A 20,178-nucleotide genomic window follows, 5' to 3' on the forward strand; every position below is an offset into this window, starting at 1 on the left:
ACACAAAAGCAATGAGCTGAGGACTTGAAAAGTATGAGGGGAGGAGGGAGAAAAAAGCAAGTGGATCATGGAAAGAAGTAAAAGATGAAGATGCTATCCACATGGGGGTGTTTATTATTCTTTTTGCTAGTTTCCTCATTTCTTCCCACTGTGACTTTGGCCCAAAGGCGGGTCCAGATTAGAGAGCTGCACAGTGAACTAGTGACACTGGCAGTCAAAATTCTGAGAGAAACCACTCTTTCCGGACAGAAAGACAAGAAAAAGGGATCCTAGGGGGCCAAAGAATACATGGAGGACCCTCCCCCCCTGCTTCTCACATGGCTTTGATCCAAGGACAGGCACCAGTCACGCAGATGCACTGCATAAGCAGTGGACAGATAACTGAAATTCCAAGAGAAACCCCATTTTCTGCCCTGAGGAAAAGGTAAAAAGGAACCCCGAGGGCAGGAGAGACTCAGGGAAATCTGAGAGGAAATATCTGCAAAAAAGGATCCCCCGATTCTCTATGAAAACCCACACAACACATGACTAGATAGACTGCTCCCAAATGACAAAGGCTGTAAAAAGTGAGCTGGTATTTAAAACACTGCTGAAGTCTCAGACCAACTCCTGGGCAGTGCAAGCCCAAGACAGACCCAAAGGAGCATGACAAAGGCTTTGAAAAGCAGAAAAGACATTAGAACTAACCCCCAGCCTTGTCATCCCCACATTGCCTCCCCAACTCCCTCTGCTGAGGTCAAGGACCCTAACTAGCTAGGTTAACCACCTGCTTCAAAACATACACCAATTCTCCTGAGAGCTTTAGCAGAACCATAGTCTTCACAATATAATACACAACATGTCCAAGATACAATCCAAAATTACTTAACATACAAAAACCAAGAAAAGTGATCGATTCTCAAGGGAACAGACAATCAACCATGACAAGCTGGAGAATACCCAGATGTTGTCATGGTCAAGGCTTCAAAGCAGGTATTGTAACTACACTCCATGGTAAAGATAAATACACTTGATGCAAATGAAAAGAGAGACGTTCTCAGCAGAGAAATAAAAAATACGAACTACACTATCTGAAATAAAAACTTTAGGGCCGGCCGAGTGGCGCGATGGTTAAGAACTCGCTTGGGATGCCAGAGGGCCCCGGTTCGGATCCCACATATGAGGGCCAGTGACACTGCCCTCCACAGCTAAGATGCTGAACAACAGCTCAACCTGGAGCTGGGCTGCCATGAGTCGCCGGCGACGGCGTGGGCTGCAGTCCCTGTGGCAGTGGGTTGCCATGGGCTACCGTGTGTGGCCAGCAGCCAGCGTGAGCGGCCAGCAGCCGCAGTGAACGGCAGTCCAGAAGCCGGCGACTGATCGGCCTCGCCAGAGAAGAGCGCAATGATGGTGCCAACTTGGGCCAGTGAAGCAACATCCTCCACAACTAGATTGAAGAACAAAACGACAGCAACTTGTCTGTTCCCCTTTCCCCAATTCCCCAGCACTGTTCCCATCCCCCCAATTCACCAATAAAAAATAAAATAAAAAAAAATCTTTAAAAAAAAAACTTTACTCAATAAGGGGCAATAGCATAATAGAAGCCACATCTATGGAATATGCACTAATTGCAAACCATCAAAAGGAAACCCCATACCATCAGGCAATCACTCCCTATTCTCGAATTTAGACTGGGCCACGGCTAACACTAACCTCCTTTCTGTCTATATGGATTTTCCTATATTGGATGTGTCATGGAATTGAGTCACTGCATATATGGCCATTTGTGGCTAGATTCTTTCAGTCACCATGTTTACAGGACTCATGCATGTGGTAGCCAGTATGAGTACATCATTCATTTTTATGACTGAATAATATTTAATTTTATGGCTATACGACATTTACTTATTCATTAATCAGTTAATGGTAATTTGGGCTTTTCCATTTTGACTATTGTGCACAGTACTGCTGTGGACTTTGCGTACAAGTTTCTGACCACTTGTTTTAGGTTCTTTGGGTATATATATGTATGGTCACATGGTAAATCTATGTTCAACTTACTAGAGTAACGCCAAAACATTTAGAAATGAAAGATGAAAACTTTGGTCAACTTGAAGATAGACTAATAGAAATTATCCAGTAAAGAAGAGGGGGAAAAAAGACTGAAAAAAAATGAGTGACAGTATCAAATATTTATGTAGTTAAGAGTCTCAGAGGAAAGGAGAAATTGGTGCAGAAAAAAATACTTGAAAAAGTGATGGCCACAACTTCTGAAATTGGGTGAATGAAAGACATAAATTTACAGATTCAAAAAGCTCAGTGAAAGACTTCTTTGTTATGACATCAAAAGCATGATTCATAAAGGAAAAACTGGTAAACTGGATTTCATCAAAATGAAAATCTTCTGCTTTATAAAAGATAACATTAAGAAAATGAAAAGAAGTCTCAGAGTGGAAGAAAATATTTGCAAAATATATCTAACAAAGGACTTGCATGCAGAATATACAAAGAACTCTCAAAACTTGATAATATAAAAACAAACAACCCAGTTAAAAAACAGACAAAAGATCTGAACAGACACTTTACCAACGCATATACAGATGGCAAATAAACACAGGTAAGTGAGAAGATGCTCATTATCATCAGTAATTGGGGAAATAAAATGAGACATGTCTACATACCTATTAAGATGGCTAATATAAAAAAACTGAGAATACCAAGGACTGACAAGCAAGCAGAACACAAGGAACTCTCATACACTGCTGATGAGAATGGAAAATGGGATATACAGCCACTCTGGAAAACCGCTTGGCAGTTCCTTAGCAAGCAAAACATACATACACTTACCACATGAGTCAGCAATCCCACTCCTGGGTTTTTTGCTCAAGTGAACTGAAATTTATGATCTCACAAAAACTTGTGTGCATATGTTTATAGTGTCTTTATTCATAATTGAGAAAGACTGGAAGCACAAATGTCCTTCAGCAGGTAAACAGATAAGCACACTGTGGCATACCGATTAAGTGGACTACTACTCAGCAGTAAAAAGTAATCAGCTGTTGCTAAATGCAATGACAGATGAATCGCAAATGCACTATACTAAGTATAAGCAGCCAGACTCAAAAGGCTCCATGCTGTGTGAGTCCATTTATAGGACATTCTTGAAAAGGCAAAATTATAGGGACAGGAAAAACGATCAGCAGTGGCCAGTGCCTAAGGGGCAGGATGAGGGAACTTTTCGCAATCCAACTGTTCTGCATCTTCATTACTGTTACGGTTATACAATTTTTGTGCTTGTCAAAACTCATAGGGCTTTACACCAAAACAAGCGAATTTTCCTATAAGTAAATTATAATTTTTAAAAATGGTTAAAAAACCCAATGGTTTCTTAGATAAGAGAAAATAAGCTACAAACAATGCAAAACAATATTATCTATCAGATCAGTCGCCAAACAATAAACACAGAGAAATAATCCCGGTTATCTACTACTGAAAAGTGAATGATAGCATAACCCAAATTGCTCTGAGATAATTTCTATGCACAGCTAAATACAGAATACAGAAAGTAAGTGTGCTTAGAGAAGGGTGGGAATCAGGAGACGCCCAGGAATCTAGCCTTCGTACAGGAAAATACTCTGCCGCTAGTTCTTCAGAGCCACTGAGACCTGCCAAGACTGAGTGGAACAGATAAACCAATCTGAAATAAATGACGAAGTTGTCATGTCTCGTGTCTAACATGTAACCACAATTTTAAAAATAATACATGCAAAATAGTCATTCACCTTAATAGAATTATCTCGTAGGCCACTGATAATTTTTTCATCATCATACTGTAAACAGTAGACACCTTTACTATTTTCAGAGCGGCACTGAATCCTCTGCAAGTTGTGTCGTCCACACCGCCAGTTAGATTCTATAGTCTGGGGAAAAGAAGGCAACATATGAGTTTTTGTGAATCAACTATTCTATTAGGCTTCAGACTTTGGCGTTGCTTCCAGGAACAGCATACCACCGATACCCCATCTGGGTTTGCATAACTGTCTGTGGACAGGAATCACGCTCTTTTCCAAGTAAGACATTAGCCCAACAATGTTTTTTTCTCAAACGTTCCCTGCCCGTCTGGCAACTATCATAGGATTTCCAATGAGTTTGGGTTGGGTTTGAAAAAAAAAAAAAGGCCTAGACAGAAGTCGGTATGTTTAAAGAATGCCATTTGCATCCAAAACATACAAATAAATAGTAACTCATTGGGTCACTCTCTAATGCCAATTAAAATATTTGGCAGGAGACCACCACCAACATCAAGCATATACTGACAATCTGCGTTTCCATCCAAAGCATTGTCGTGATCATTGAGAAAAGATATTAAACTATTACTACACGCCAACTACTATAGGAAAAATTTTATTTGTTATCCATTTTTAATCTTCCCTCAGACTTATTCTAAGAATGGCACATTTCAGCCCTGGAGTCTCACTCTTTCATCATTCATGCACCACTTACTGAGACGCCAGCGTATTCCAGGTACTAACTGTGCTAGACAGACACGGGATTAAAGGATCAACAGGAAACATGCTGCTTTCAAAGGAGGCGCCACTCGAGTATATAGGCACATAACATCTAGAACTGGATATACTCTAAATGTTTGTTGGGTTAAATGATCCACGTATTAACCTTGGAAGGAAGTTCTTATTTCCCTTTCTCAAACAAGGAAGGGGCTTAATTTGCCTGAGGCCACAAAAGTAGTACTTGGACACACTGGAAATCATACGCAGCTCTTCCTGACTCTTGAGTCCATGTTTTTTCCACTAAGATGTGCAGTGTCTATAAAGTAGTATAGTCCTAGCTATTCAGGCAGTAAACACAGAATATAATATCAGTAACAACTCCAGATAAAATATAAATGCCAAATGAGTGATTAAAAACTTCAGTGCTGCAGGACTTAAGGAGATAAACAGTGCTGTGGCACTGGACCAGTAGGCAAAGTGTAAGAGGAAGTGGGTCATGCCCAGAGCACTGGAAGGCCTAACCTTTGGTAGTGCGTATGAGGGATTTTCAGGATGAAAAAACACCAAGTTTCTACTAAGTAAGAACTACCAAAGGGTAAACTCCTGATTCTTGAAATTAGGGGACCACAGGGACCAGAATAATTTATACCTAAATTCAGAATGTAGTTTAAAAGATTAGCTCTGAGTAGTTAATTATAAGTAGCTAAAAGTTTAATTAGTTGCTTTGCTAAATAAAGGAGCTAAATCTCAGCTTCATTCATGATAAGCACTTAATTACTGGCTCTGCTGGCATCTAACAGACCATACTTCCTCTTATTTTGAAGGCAATATGCTTCTGTATGGCTCTAAAATGTTAAAATTCACTGAGTGTTACGTGCTAGGTACTATGTTTTCATAACACTAGGCTATGTGCTTTTTTTACATGGTTTATAGCTAATTTAATCATCACAACTCTGAAACCAAGGTTATTGTCCTCCTCTTACAGAAAAAGAAACGGAGGGTTGGAGATATTGACACACATTTATCTAAAAGGAAAGTGTTTCACCACTTGTGACCTCAGGAATTAGCACAGAGCCTAGAAACACAATCCCTGCTCTCCACGAGCTCCCACACACAGCCTTGAGGGAGGGCAGGATAGCACACCCGAGGGAGGTGCCATGGAGATGCTGGGAGCAGGGAATTTTTCGCCTGCCCGGCTGCTACCAGGTCAGAGCTGCTAAGCCAGCAGCATCACCTCCAGTGCCTTTGTAAACATCAAACATGAATGCACATTGCTTCACCTACCTCTGCTACCTCTATCAAGGTTGGTAACAGATCTGTCTGTATAAGCAACTTTTTAAAAAAGGGTCTAGAATATAAAGAATTTCTTAAACTGAACTCAGTGCTTGGAATCATTTAGAGAAACGGTATTTTCAGGTAGTGGCTGACACACCTCAGCATGCTAAGCACACCAGGAAAATGCTGACTCAGGAGGCAGACATCGTGGTAACAAGTCTTACTCACGGCCTGGGACTCTTGGCACTCATTACTGAGATTCCGGCTACACCCTCTGGGGGCTCAGAGGTGCTGCTATAAACCCAAAGTATCACAAAGATGAGTATGTAGCATGTCACACACACACATCAGGTGTTCTTCTTTAAATTCATATCGCTGTTCTTAGTTTTAAGACATAGTTATTTTATAAATATTACTGAATCAGTAAGGCTTTGTTAACACTACATATTTCAGTGACTAGAAAAAACCCATTTACTATCACATGGGAATTTGAATAGAAATTTTTTTTTAGTTTAAAATGAAGGAGTGGGGGACTCCCCATACGAAAAAGAATTCCCTACACGTTCTCTCTCTGCTCTGCAGTGTTTTCTAGAACTGGGTGGCTTGCCTCCCTCTTACTGTGCCTAAAGCCATACAGCAGAGAGGAGCTGAGGCAACGCCATCAGCCTGTGTTACATCTGCCCTGGGGTGTCTGGACAGAGACCACCACCCAATGGAAAGGCTGAGCCATGCTCTCTACCTCCCACCCTCAAACAAGAGCCAGATGCCAGGACCTCTCCAAAGCTCCGCTAGACAATAGGCTTTCATTCTAAGTCGAATGGAAGTTAGGAAACGGCTTAGCTTCTCAACACTTAGAAAGAGCCTAATTTCCTAACACACATATCTGAATTTTAAAAGAAAAAGTTTGGCAAGTAATTCTTGATGGATCATTTGAGAAGTCCCACTTAGGGCTGTTTTAAAAATTACTAGGTTCCCTAATCCCCAAACAAGTGTAGTCTGTCTCAGAATTCCAGGAAAGAGACACTAACCCAGATCAGGGAGGGGGCTGCTTTGCTGCACACCAGCCCGTCTCATTCCTAATTCAATCTTCTCGATTCCCAAGGCCACCCACAAAAGAAAGCAGCACTTCCTGCTGACTGTGCCTGCCCAAAATACTACCTACCACCTTATTTCATGACCTCAACTCTTACTAGAATGCTTCCAAGCCAGGTCTTTTGTAGAACAACTAGCCCCTGAAAAATGGAAGGCAGCCCATTGTGGTAGAAAACTCCTGGGTCCGTTAGCAGCTTTAGCAAATGACTTGGACTTTTGAGCTGCAGTTTCCTTCTCTGTAAATATGGGGAAAATAATACCTACTTCCTCAAAACTGTTAGGATCAAATGCGATGACACATGTGGAGTGCTCATCAGAGTGCCTATGAACGGCGGCAGGGATCTTCTTCCTTGTTTGTGGAGAACACGGACCAAAACAATCTTTTCACCCAACTGCCAGGAATGGTGGTCCCCGTCTCGGCTGATATTTAATGCCGAGAGCCCTAGCCCTCCCCAACCACTCCCAGGAAGGGGCTCAGCCTCCACATGAAATTCAACTAACCTCAGCAGCAGGCAAGCAGAGCACACACAGGTGCACCCCTGCAATTATGCAGATACCTGCCATTTCACTTCGGCATCATGTGGTGTGGCTACTGTAGAGAAATATTTCGTGTTTTTGAGAACTTGTAAAATCCCCTTACCCTGTGCAAATTTTCAAAATACTGGGAAAGTAGCCATGATACACAGAGTATACAGCGGCATTTAAATTGGCAATAGAGTGAAAACAGATGTCTGAGTATGGAGGAATAACATTATTTTTAGAAGCCTAAACACAACTGGGTGGGTGGGCAAGTTTCAGCATTTTCTGGTCAGGACAATGTTAATATCAAGTCTGTAAACCACAAAAAAGCTCCCCACTTTCCGTGAATAAAATGTGGTTTATTAAAAGGTGCGATACAACACACCATCATTTCACTAGTGGTCCATTCCAAGGAGGGTGCTTCAAAGGCTTTAATCCAGTGAATAAAAGGAGGCAAAAGGCATCTCACATGAGAGTTTGCCACTACTCTGAAATGGCAAAGGGGAAAAATCCAAGTTTGAGGCGTCAGAACTCTGCCTGACGGAGTGTACTGTACCAACTCCCATCTCAGCTGAGCGACACTTGAGGGTGTGGTAGAGTGAAAAGAGCATAGGCTTTAACCTAAGAATCTCAGTTTTGACAATTTGAGGATTAAATTACATCACTGTAGCAAAATACCTAACAGCAAGCTCATCATTAATAATAATGATGCTAATAATAACAATTAAGACTCTAGATAGCAAAGAAAATAGAGCTGCTTCCTTTAGGAACGTGCCTCTGATTTCCAGTAATTCCTTCTCAATTCAGATGCACTCCAAACCCCCTAGCTCTGTGGCAAGACCACGCTGGGAGATGAACCTTTGCAGAAAGCTAAGAATTCTTATTTATTCCTCCCAGAATTCATTTCTCTCATCCTCATTTCCTGAGTCAGAGGGGCTAGCCACACCAAACCAGGTTCTCTCCTTTCCTTTAAACATTAGCCAATTTCTGGTGGGTCAATGTGGAAGAGCAAGGTCATCCGCTCATCAGAGCCAAACCAAATCTGGGGATGGATAGATGACAGGAGCCAGCACGTGAACTAGAGCTGTCAAGGACGAAAAAGGAAAAGGTGCAGTGAACTGGCAACCTTGCACAGTATGTGGGAACAAAACCACAGTAGCTCTGCAGCTTGTGTGTGGGCAACAGGGAGGGGGTTACGAACACCCACTTGACATTCAGGGTGTAATTTATCTTTTGGCAATGTGCTTAATTAACACCCTTTAAAGCACTACCTTTCCCATGACTGGGCTAAAACAAAGCCAACTAATCTTATCTTAGCTCATGCCCTTTGTCAGCTAAAGTCAAGGACACTGAGTACTCACACAACTGGAGAAAGATGAGAAGGTCACCTTGAAGTCTGGAGGCATATAACAACATACCTTTCTCCTTGACTTCTGAACATTTCCACTTTGAAAGTGGAGAACACCACCACTAAGCTAGCCAGACCTCGGTTAAAAACCCATGGCTATGTGGCAAGTTCTAAAACCCCTCATTACAGATGGGGACCGTGTGTACCTTGCTGTAAGAATTAACTGCAATAATCTACGTAAGTCACGCAGCATGGTTCACAGTACACTGTAAGGGCTCAGAGGAGGGGACCTGTAATTAGTATATTCTGCTGATGAGGGTTTCGTATCAGCCACACAGGCAAGAGTGAGGCCCATGAGCCTCTCGTGTGTTTGATCCGTGGATCACTGACACAGCTGTCTACCTGTGTGTCCACTCTGAACAGAATAAAACACACTCCCAAAACAGAGGGCAGGAACTCTATGTTGGTGAGGCACCAGTGATCTACAGTACAAAAACGGTGGCATTAATACAGAAGAACATAAGGTTGACCACTGACTATTACTCACTAGCTGTGTGATCTTGGGCAATTTATGTAGCCTTGCCGAGCCTGTTTCCTCGCCTTTAATAAGGACATGACCTCGTCACGTATTGTCCACAGTGTTAAGTGAGAAAATGTATTATAAAACGCTTAACAAAATATCTAGCACAAGTAAACGCTCTATACATAGTACATTGTTTTTATTATTACCATTAGTGAATATACCAAAGTATAAAACATCATCCCTTATGCAAAGAGATTTAGCCCACAAAAATCTGGAGGAGACCCTAGTGGCCAACCAGTGGCTTTCCCCAAACCACACGTAAGAACCGCTGGGTGGACCACCGTGATAGAGGTTTTGTGTCAAATAGGGTTTCCCCCGTAGCTCTGCTTTCCCTCACATTTGCCTCCTTTACTAACTGAAAAATATTATTTCAGCCTGCGGAAATGGATAAGGTAGGTGGTGTCACAGACTGTCACGCCACAGCATATTGAGTTCACAGTCCTCATGGAGATAAAATGACCGTGTCCCCAAATCTTCAACCCAATCGAAGTTGCTCCAAAAGTCCTGTTTATTAATGATTGACCTTAGACATCATCCTTCTCATAACAGAGGATTTACTGAATTATTCAAGGGCATTTGGAGAGACTGTAAAGAATAACTGGCAGGGCGGGGGCGACAGAAAGTAGTTTCTAAGATGGATGCAGCACAAGCAGCGTCCTAGTACAACTAACAGTCTAGGGGTAAGACACAGCCCCTCTCCCCGGAACACACACCAACCTAAGATTCGCGCTAACACTATGCCTCAGCTACTAATACTGCAGGAGCAATTTATTCAAAGTTTCGCCAATGGGTCAGTTAATCCCTAAACTTTATGATTTGTCTGGCAGAAGTTTTAAATTATTTAACCCTCCTTAAAAGGTTACGTTGTAGCTCATTTTAGGGAGCAGAATCCTCAAGACAAGGGCTTGTGCTTTAAATAATGATATTCCCGTCACATTCAGATTTACCATTAACCAAATGATTCCATTAGCTCACATCTGCCTCAAAGGGGGGCTAAGGAGGGACCCTCCAAAAAAAGTACATGTTTCTCCATTAATGAACTTTGGCACAATAACTTTTATGTCTATCACCTGGGGGAGAGGATTACTTCACGTTTGGGAAGCTGAGTATAACTTTATGGGTGATACAGCATTGCCGAGAGAAGGCTAAATTTTTCTGCCAAGGAGGAAATAGTGAAGTAACCGGGACCTGCCAAGAACACATGTGAAAGAGTTAATGAGAAATGCCTGTGCGTGTCTTTCCTGGTTCAAGGAAAAGGGCTAAATAATAAAACTGAACTAATTAGAACACATGAACAATATCAAACATCTCCGATGTTTCTCATCAAGTTTACAGAGTTTTACTGGTCTGGTGAAGTTCCACTCAAATCCAAAATGGTCCAGAAGCATAATTTGCTCTATAAAACCCACTTAACTATTGCTTACAATCACATATGAATTATTTTTTATAAAAAATTGTGGGAAACGTGCAGAGGAAACAGAGACTGTGCCTTCTCTAGTGCTCCAGATATGCTCGACAATGTAAAACTGCTTACCTGAAAAACTGGGCCTCGGAGTTTGGAAAAACGTTTTAATGAGCTAGCAGCCTTGCAGAAGCATTTCGTGTTTTAGAAAAGTTAGCTCATTTTTTTACAAAAAGACATTATCTACTCAGAAGAATAGCTGCAGATTATACAGATTGTGACACATTTGTTCCAAGAGTTTAACTTTTAAAAAAAAAACTGTACTTGTTCTGTGATTTTAGATCAACAGAACACTCCAAGGCGACATAAAAAGTTAAGAACAAGACATGAAGAGCCCATAAAACAGATAAATCGTAAAGTTACCTCTATGTCCTGGATAATCTTTGGGTATAACGACCTATAAAATGAATTGGGAGGGCCATCTGTGGGTCTGTTTTTAAACAGGTACTGATCCCTGGCAAATAAAAACAAACAGATGTTACATTTTTGCACATAAAAGGGTGAATTTTACTGAAATGTGGTGCTTACAAAGATACTGTATCATTCAAGTCTTTTGACTTGCACTGAGCTTTAACAATTTAAAAGCAGGATGGCTGAGTTGAAACATGTGAGACACAAGTTTACTTCAATTTACAGCTCTCTACCACGATCCCGGACTTTTATTTTCTGAATACCCAACACACAATAATCTAGTCTTTTATTCTATACTTTCACAAAAAGTGCTCAAGTAGCTTTGTGGAAAATCAAACTTAGTACACGTCAAACTCCCCCCCTTAACGAACATACAGCCCTCACTCTCGCTCACACTGCTACCCCCGGTACTTCCTTCCATCTGTAGCTCTTTCTCTGTGCTAAATGGGCCAGGTTACTAACATGTACAGAGCGACAAAGCTGTATTTTAAAGTTCATGGATTTTCTCTAAAAAAGCCTGCCTGCTGTGCCTCCCATTATCTTCAACCAGCAACACTAATAAATAACATAATGGCATTATTTGACTTTCTCATATTTTCTTTTTTCTTATCTCTCTCTTGGTAATGGTACTACCGCCTAAGAAAAATGTGAAAGGAAAAGCATAAATACATAGGTTTCAAAAGCCAAATCACTCAAACTATACAACACTTCCCAACAGTTAATAACTATAAAGGAAATACACATATCAGAAGGAAAAATCCTAACAGCTTTAACTTTTGTTCCCGCAACTCTTGACCACTGGTCTCTCCCCACCTGTTTAAAATAGGCCACCACATTTGGCAAGTATAATTGGTTTCTTGAGTAATCAAACTGACTCTAGGTCAAAAAACATTTTTTTCACCCCAAAGGAACAAACAGCCACAGTACTTACCACCCTCTTCTTTCTGAAAGCCCCTTCCATAGAGGGTCAGTGCGCACCATTCGTTCAATCAGCTTCTTCCAAAGCATTCCTTCGGAGATCACCCGCTGCCATTCTTTACATACCAGCTCTGCGGCACACAGAGACCTGGCATCCAGGTAGGAAAGAATGTTTTCTGCTATGTGATCTAGGCCTTGCTCTACAAAAGAGAAAAGACAATGAGGGAATGGGAAGGGAGATGGGAGTGTACCAGTCACCATTTCCAAAAGGATAATGGGAATAAGGAAACCCTGATCCAGGCCCCACACTTGAGGAGCAGCAATCGGTCTGCAGATATGCACGTGCACGAGCATGTAAACACATACAGTAAGTCCCCAACTTACGAACATTCGAGTTGCGAATTTTCACAGACATGAATGGATCTCGCATTACGAACATTCGTAGATGCGAACAAGTCGCGGAAGTAGCTCACGTGTCTGCCGGCCACTGTCACAGCTGTGCTGCTGTGTGCTTGCTGTACAGTGCGATAGTGTACAGTAGTGCAGTGTCCAATCAGAGCCCAGGGTGTCCGGAAGCAAGAAGAAAAGCAGTGGTGATGTGGAGGGGACTGCTAGGAAGCGCGAAGACTCACTTCGTTGGACTTACGAACGAATCTGACTCACGAACTTTCTCCCGGAACGGAACTTGTTCATAAGTCGGGGACTTACTGTACTCTTGTTTTTGGTTCTGGTTTTTTAAGATAAAACAATTGATGGCAACAGTGCTTGTGTGTAAAAGCTGATCCGGACAGTTCTGGATTTGTCAGGTATTATGATACAAGAGTTATTTTCATTTTCTTTTAAAACCATTATGGGGTAATGCCGCCCCACATTTTACAGATGAGGCACAGGGAGGTAAAGCACTCAAGGTTTCCCAGCTACAGAGTAGTAAAGCCAAGAGTGGAACTCCGATATCTTTGTCCTGAGTTTCTGTTCTTTCCCCTCGGATTTACTATCTCTCATAACAAATCATCCTGTTAATCCATGACCAGTGTGAATCCCGTAGGGCTAAGGAGACAAAAAGTGAAACACTGACATCTTAAAAAGCTTATAAAAAGTTAAATGACAATCTAAGAGTTAAAGTCAGGTGTACTTAGATGTATTTTTGTCAATCATTTCTCCATCTGTGCAGATAAAATTCTCAAAAGCAAGAACCACGTGTCTATAAATTCTAGACCCTTAAATGGTTTATCCCACACAACGCCAGCGTCCTCTCAAAGACAACCCAGATTCGGCCTCTGCCTGACAGTCACAACACAAGATCACTACGGTCAGCGCTGCTGCCTCCTGTAAACGCCCGTCCTGCGGTTCCAGGCACGTCTTCTGTGGCTACAGGAAATACAAGCTCATCCCCACGCCTATTCTGTGTACAGAATATTAAACATTAAACATACAGGCGGAAAATTCCAATTTCAAGTCTAGGTCCACCACGTAGCTGTTCTCTGACATGAAACAAATACGTGTTTTTTACCATATAAAATGGTAATCCCCGCAATAACTGTCCTTTATTGGTAAGGCTCAAAGGAGTTTTATGAAAAGTTTTAAAGACAACAAAGCACCATACAAGCTGATCATTTGTTCTCTTTTTCAAGAGAAACAGAAGCAGTACAGGAGCACTAACTTGGCAGGGTACAGGTAAATCATTCAACTTTCTGAGCCTCATTTTTGTCACCTGTATAAAATGGGGACAGTAATCTCTGCCCCATCTTGAAAACATCAAAATGAGGTGATACACAAAAAAATGCTTCACAAACTAAAGTTTGCTTCAACTCTAAGAATGACTATTTACACTGTTGATTATGGTTTACAGGCCTTCCTGTACTAATTCTCCTATACTGGATGAGATCTAATACCCGAGTCATGATCTGATCATGAAACCTACACTGGGACCACTCACTGTTCTTGCACATGTCATTATAGACAGTAGAGGCAGTCGAAGCTCACATTGCCTTCATCTAACAGTCCTATCACAGTAGGCTGCCAAGATGGCAATAAGTCAAAATCCCAGGCCTCTCCCCCCAGAACATCTATTAGAACAATTCCCGCTAGTTCTGTGTTTATATGGCTAGTGGAGAGGTGGGGGTCAGCTTGGTGTAAGAGTTGTCCTTACTATAATTCACCTTTAAAGCTTTGTCTGACTGTCCCATTTCAGTCTGTAGAATTCCAATTCCGTCCTCCAGAAGAGTCGGTATTCCACACCGGATGTGCATGGTAGGCAAATGGAGTAAGTCTTAATTTATTCCCAAGCTTGTGGGCAAACATGTTAAATGGGTCAGAACCAAGGACAGCACCCATGATTTTAGATATTTCCCTCCAGGTTACCCTTGATCCATTCATTAACTACTCACAAGGTGCCAACACTGAGTCATTCTGTAACCATGTGGATGTACGACTGTCCAGCCCAAATCTCTCTATTCAGTCCTCGGGGATATCTGGAGACACTTTGTCCCATGAAGATATGACCACCTTTACATCATTTCTCTGACCTACCGGTCTGGTAACCTTACCAACAGGAAAATCAGGTGTATTGGCCCCGTGTGTTCCCTTGCTGGTGCTTACTACATAAAGGTGGTATTGCATTTTTTGTTAACAAGTCAGCACTATCTGCTTTGTGGCCCCTTTTAACATATAACCCATGTTCATTATTTAAAAAATTATAAAATGCATATAAGCAAACCATTTAAAATCCCTAGTTCCCACCTCTCAGAGATAACAGCTTTTAACATTATGTACACAAACCTATACAGTTTTTTCATCTGCTGATTCACTTCTGATAATCCATTTAAGAATTCTGCTTGAGGGCCGGCCGAGTGGTGCGTTGGTTAGGAGTTGGCTTGGGACACCAGCTCTGAGCAGCAGGGTCCCGGTTCGGATACCACATGAGGGCCAGTGATGCTGCGCCCTCTACAGCTAGGATGGTGAATAAAAGCTCGACCTGGAGCTGGGCTGCCATGAGTCGCCAGCGATGGCGTAGGCTGCAGCCCCTGCTGCAGTGGGCGGCTGTGCTACTGTGAGTGGCTGACAGCCCCAAGAGTTGCCAAGAGCTGCCCTGAACGGCCATCCAGTGGCTGGCGACTGATCTGCCTCACCCGGGAAGAGTGCAATGATCACAATACCAACATGGGCCAGCGAAGCGACGTCCTCCACAACTAGACTGAAGAACAAAAGGACAGCAACTTGTCTGTTCCCCTCCTCCAATTCCCCAATAAAATCTTAAAAAAAAAAAAGAATTCTGCTTGAGTATAACATCAAATTTGCCAGCTAATATCCCCCAAATACACCTCCAGTTTTCCAGTTCTTAAAACCAGGAAATCTGCCCATCAGTCATCTCAGGGTACCATCATGCAGCAGGGTACCAAACACAGCTGACAAGGTGGAAAGGGCACAACTGTACCCAGGAGCTCCACCTATGGTTTACGATTAGTTTTCAATGACCCACAATTCTGAAAATGACAACTACAGCTTCTGCCACTATCCTGGCATGCAATATTTTCAGGTCCACTTGTCTGCAGGAGCTATGTGTTCCCTAAATATCGTCTTAGCTTTCTGGGACTACAATTTTTCTGTCCTTTCTGATTTTAACACTATTATTCTTGGTGGGGAAAGGGAAACAAAGGAAGTTAAGTGAGGAGTGAAAATATGCTGGTTCTTTTTATTATCACTATACCACTGATACCAAGAACACCATCCTTTCAATTCTTCACAATGGGCTCCAAACAGTTGATCTTTTTGTTTGTTTTCAACTCTCCCAAGTTACTGCACCATTTTGGACAACTTTACATCATTCAGGGTTTTGCCTTGATACCATTCTCAAAGGCCGAGACTACCTTTTTCGGTATCTCCATGATTATGTGCCCATTTCTTCCATCTTTCTGCCCATGTTTATTTATAATCAGGGAAATCCATGGATAATCGCATGGGCTCTTCTTTGTGCCTCTCCAATCCTAGGACTGACAAAGTAGTCATCAAAACATCACATTTCAGAATCTCTCCGCCCTCTTTAATCATGTTAATGTTTAGAATCTCTATCCATGGGCTAACAAACTTATCTTCTCTGAACTCTTCTAATGCTGGGGTACTTAGCTGACTATTGTCTAGTTCTACACTTGATATTAGAACAGTCACTTTTCAAGGTCTACATTACTTCCATATCATCAACCAAATCCTCCTAACTGGTTATAACCCCCCCCCCCATGAGTCCTCTGCTCTCTGAGAGATGAAAACAAATAGCCAGACAAGAACGCATTAGACAGTTGCCTTTTCGGGCCCCAATGGCTGCACCATCCCCATCGTCTCTGTATGAACTGGGAAAGCAGCCCAAATGCCCTACCTGGTCCGGTGGTCTATGAGCTTGTTCTCAGGAGCCTGTGTGGTTGTACATGAATCATTCAGGGTTAGTGATTTTAAAAACAAACAAACAAAAACAACAGCAACAAAAACAGATTCCCTGGACAGTCTTCTGATCTACTCAATCAGAATCTGTAGGTAGTGAATCTGTATTTTTAAGAGGTTCCACCAGGTAATTCTGACACACTGGGAACTACTGCTTTATAGCAATGATACCCCTTTTATTTCTCTGATTTTTTCCTCCTCAATAGCTCCCCACTGGGCTTGGAGTGAGTTTCTGCATAAGGAAATCTCTTATTAACACAGATTTCCTCCTCGTCCAAAGGCCATCATTCGAACTCAGCAACAGTTCAGTGAAATCTATGAAATTTGATTTCTTTCCTTTGGATAATACTATAAATTCACTTCATCCTTCTAAGAGACAGCATGTTTTAGTCCCTTGGAAAATGCATTTGCTGTAGCCAGGTAACCTGGGTTGAAGCAAACCAGTTTTCCTTTTTGGATCTCAGTCTTCCATAAGGTAGACATGATATTAAATGCTTGAAATGGATTATTAGCTCACACTATCTATCTGCACGATAACCCTCTGAGCCAGGTACTCTCAGTACCCTCGTTTGGTGGGGAAGGGACTTGCCCACCTGGCTGGGCAGGTTGAGAGGTGGTTACTAAGGAGCCAGATACAGAACAGGTACTCAGTAAGGGTCAGTTTCTGTTCTCCTTCCCTCATCTCCAAATCTCCTTAGCTGATACTGTTGGTCAAGGAAGCTAAGCAGCGTTCCACTTCTTTGTGGTTTTCTGAGAAAAAATATTACACACCTCCTCTAGCTAAGTGCTGAGGCCCCTTTAGTATCTTGGTTAGAAGTCTCATCCCCTTAAATCAGCGGTTCTCAACCTTTCACAGGGGTCGCCTAAGACCATCGGAAAACATATTTTCCGATGGTCTTAGGAACCGAGACACCGCTCCTCTATCCGTCTCCAGGCCCACATGCAGATACGCCCACATACGAGTACCCGGTAACCCCTGTGAAAGGGTCGTTCGATCCCCAAAGGGGTCGCGACCCACAGGTTGAGAACCACTGCCTTAAATGTTTGAAGAACAGCAATCAACACAACTCCTGTTTGGGCACCTAAGAGCTATCCCCAAAAGCCATGCAGACCTTGCGACTTTTGGGTTTCAAGCCTATTGAGGACAAAGAAGTTACTGAATAAGGTGTCCATGTGCCGGGGCTAGAAAGTGATGTGAGGTGTTAAAACTAGGCATCTTCTTAAGTACCAAGGTCTGGCTCTCATTTACTCTATGGTGCTGAAACTCCCCCATCCCACCACCACCTGCGTGCCAAGGCAGCAAGAAGACATAGCATGGCCTCAGAAAACAAGGCCAGAATACTGCACGCACGACGCTGAACAAGTGCTGCTGTTGCTAATTATAGGCACCAGATGAAGGTCTGGAAAAATTTCAATAATTAAAACAATTAAAAAGGCACAAGTTTCAAAGCTCAATATGTAAAAAACACTGTATCAAAATCAAACTCAAATGTGTAATGTCAGTTCAGTGCCCTTGACTACAGCCAGTTCTAACACAGCTGCTTAGATCATACAATTATAGAAACTTTTATTATTTAAGAAACGCATTTCAAAGAACAGCTGCAAAGAAACTTCCTTCTCCCCACCCACCCCTGCTGGCCCTTCCCCCTTCCTAGTCACAGATCTATATAGTTATAAAATTTGAAGTTAGAAACCTTAAAAAAAAACCAACAATGCCATCGCTGACAGCAACAGTCTGTCAACAGATGCCTGTAGCCTGAAATACACTGACCTAAGCATCTGGTCAGAAATGAAGTAGAATGATGCTCAAGCCACAGAGTCCAAAATTTTGCTGTGCCAACAAAGTGCCACGCACACCTACCTATATGATGTCAGGATAAATCAATTTGGAAATTAGTGGGTGAATAATTAAAACTTCCTGGCAATAAAGCTCATTACCTCGGGAGAAGCAGGTGTTTCCTGCCTCTCTGGGCTTTTTCGTTGTTGTTAAAGCTGCCATCTCAGAATACCCACCAGATGCCAGGCATATTATATACATTCTTTGATCTTCGCAATATCTGATGGAGTAGTGGTAGTAGTGTTCCCACACAGACAGGACACTGAGGTTTCGAAAAGTGGGCTCACATGCTATTAGGGGCAGGGCTGTCTGAATCCTGTGACCACTCCCTTTCCACTCTGTCACTGGGCTTTAGCCTCAGCTACGCTCCGGGGCTTCCACATCTCCCAAGACCTTTGGTCTGGTCTGTCACACGTACAGTCCATGATGACTTATCATCCTTACTTGGGGACAAGACAAATGAATAAACCATTGCCAAGAAGCCAAATGCTTCAAAATTTTTAATTGCTTAGACACCTCACCAAATGGATCACAAATGTTTATCATCCTTTTTGAAGTACAATCTGCCTCTATTTCAAATGGTATAAAATTTTCCTTTAACAACAGTTCTTACAAACCACAAACTTAGCCTGCAGAAATTGACATTGCAGACTAAACATTTACCATGATTTTTAGAAAAGCATATCATAATTATCACTTTTTCCACTGAACCAAAAGGAGCCAGAGACCACAAACATTTTACATTTTCCCTATACTGACAGGTACAACAGTCACAGTAAGAAGCATCAAAAAGTCAAAACTGTAGACAATTCTTATAGAATTAATGGTTTTCACAATCAAAAGAAGTCCTATGTTGACTGTCAATTTCAGTGGAGTAAAAATTCAAATTGAGATCATCTACAATAAAAGTTAAACACCAAACTAGCATTTTCATTAGCAAGTTGATCCACACACATTATTAAATCGAAGTAGGAATACACACGTGGACCTGTTTCTCCCCCAACACTCTTAAGTTTGGGTCTGTGTAAGGAACTAATGCCAGGTTTAATCCAAGTCTACCAGAGACTAACACAATCAACTTGGCCAACTTGTCCCCAGCTATTAGATTCATGTGTATGATATATACTGACACATGTATATATGTTCAGATCAAATCCTGTTAAAACAAATAGCATTTTAACAAAAATATTTCCACGTCCCAGCCAATGGTCCATTCATTTCATGTAATATTCAATACCACAAAATTCCACTTTAACAGAGATATGGACAATGCCTTAAAATTCGCTGTAATGAAAACTGAATTGTATGCAATTATGCTAACCATATTTATATACATAACACATGTTCATCTGTTCTGTCTCTCCTTCAAGACTGTGCACTCCCCGAGAAAAAAGGGTTGCCTCTCAACTGTCCTCTACCATTGAAGAGAACAACAGTGCCACCTCGTGGACAGTCTGTAAACATAAGGTGAGTTCCTTGGCACTCTGAACCGTTTGAGAAGTAAATTACAGGGGAAAATAAAACCAAAACAATAAACGCAATAAAAAACAAACAAACAAACAAACAAACAAACAGTTTTGCTTGACACTAGTGAGGCTTAGCTTCATTTAGCCAAACCCTTGTGAGGAAGAACTGCAGTTATCGACTATGAAAACGACCCTGCCGTCCTCGCTGTGAGACGCAGCCTCACATGCAGAAAGGCCTGGATGAGGGGCGTCCCCAGCTAGGGCTTGGCACAAACAGAATCGCTGCACCACGTGTGCACTCATCTGACTTCCGTCCACCTCCAGTTCTCGAGCCCCTCCTCTCCCCCCT

At 42.0% G+C, this 20,178-nt stretch overlaps 1 protein-coding gene across 6 annotated transcripts in view; it reads right to left on the minus strand.

The window, feature by feature from the left end:
- FBXW11 (F-box and WD repeat domain containing 11) overlaps nucleotides 1–20,178 on the minus strand; it is a 109,128-nt gene that overhangs the window by 17,979 nt on the left and 70,971 nt on the right. For all 6 annotated transcript variants that reach the window (XM_019635958.1, XM_019635959.1, XM_019635961.1 and 3 more), the window contains 3 exons: nucleotides 12,109–12,295; nucleotides 11,130–11,220; nucleotides 3,762–3,899 (listed from right to left, as the gene is read on the minus strand). In XM_019635958.1, the coding sequence (XP_019491503.1) occupies nucleotides 3,762–3,899; nucleotides 11,130–11,220; nucleotides 12,109–12,295 (416 nt within the window). The remainder of the gene's footprint in view (nucleotides 1–3,761; nucleotides 3,900–11,129; nucleotides 11,221–12,108; nucleotides 12,296–20,178) is intronic.

Source organism: Hipposideros armiger, unplaced genomic scaffold, assembly GCF_001890085.2.
Source record: "Hipposideros armiger isolate ML-2016 unplaced genomic scaffold, ASM189008v1 scaffold_25, whole genome shotgun sequence".
In the NCBI taxonomy this organism is placed as follows: Eukaryota; Metazoa; Chordata; class Mammalia; order Chiroptera; family Hipposideridae; genus Hipposideros; species Hipposideros armiger.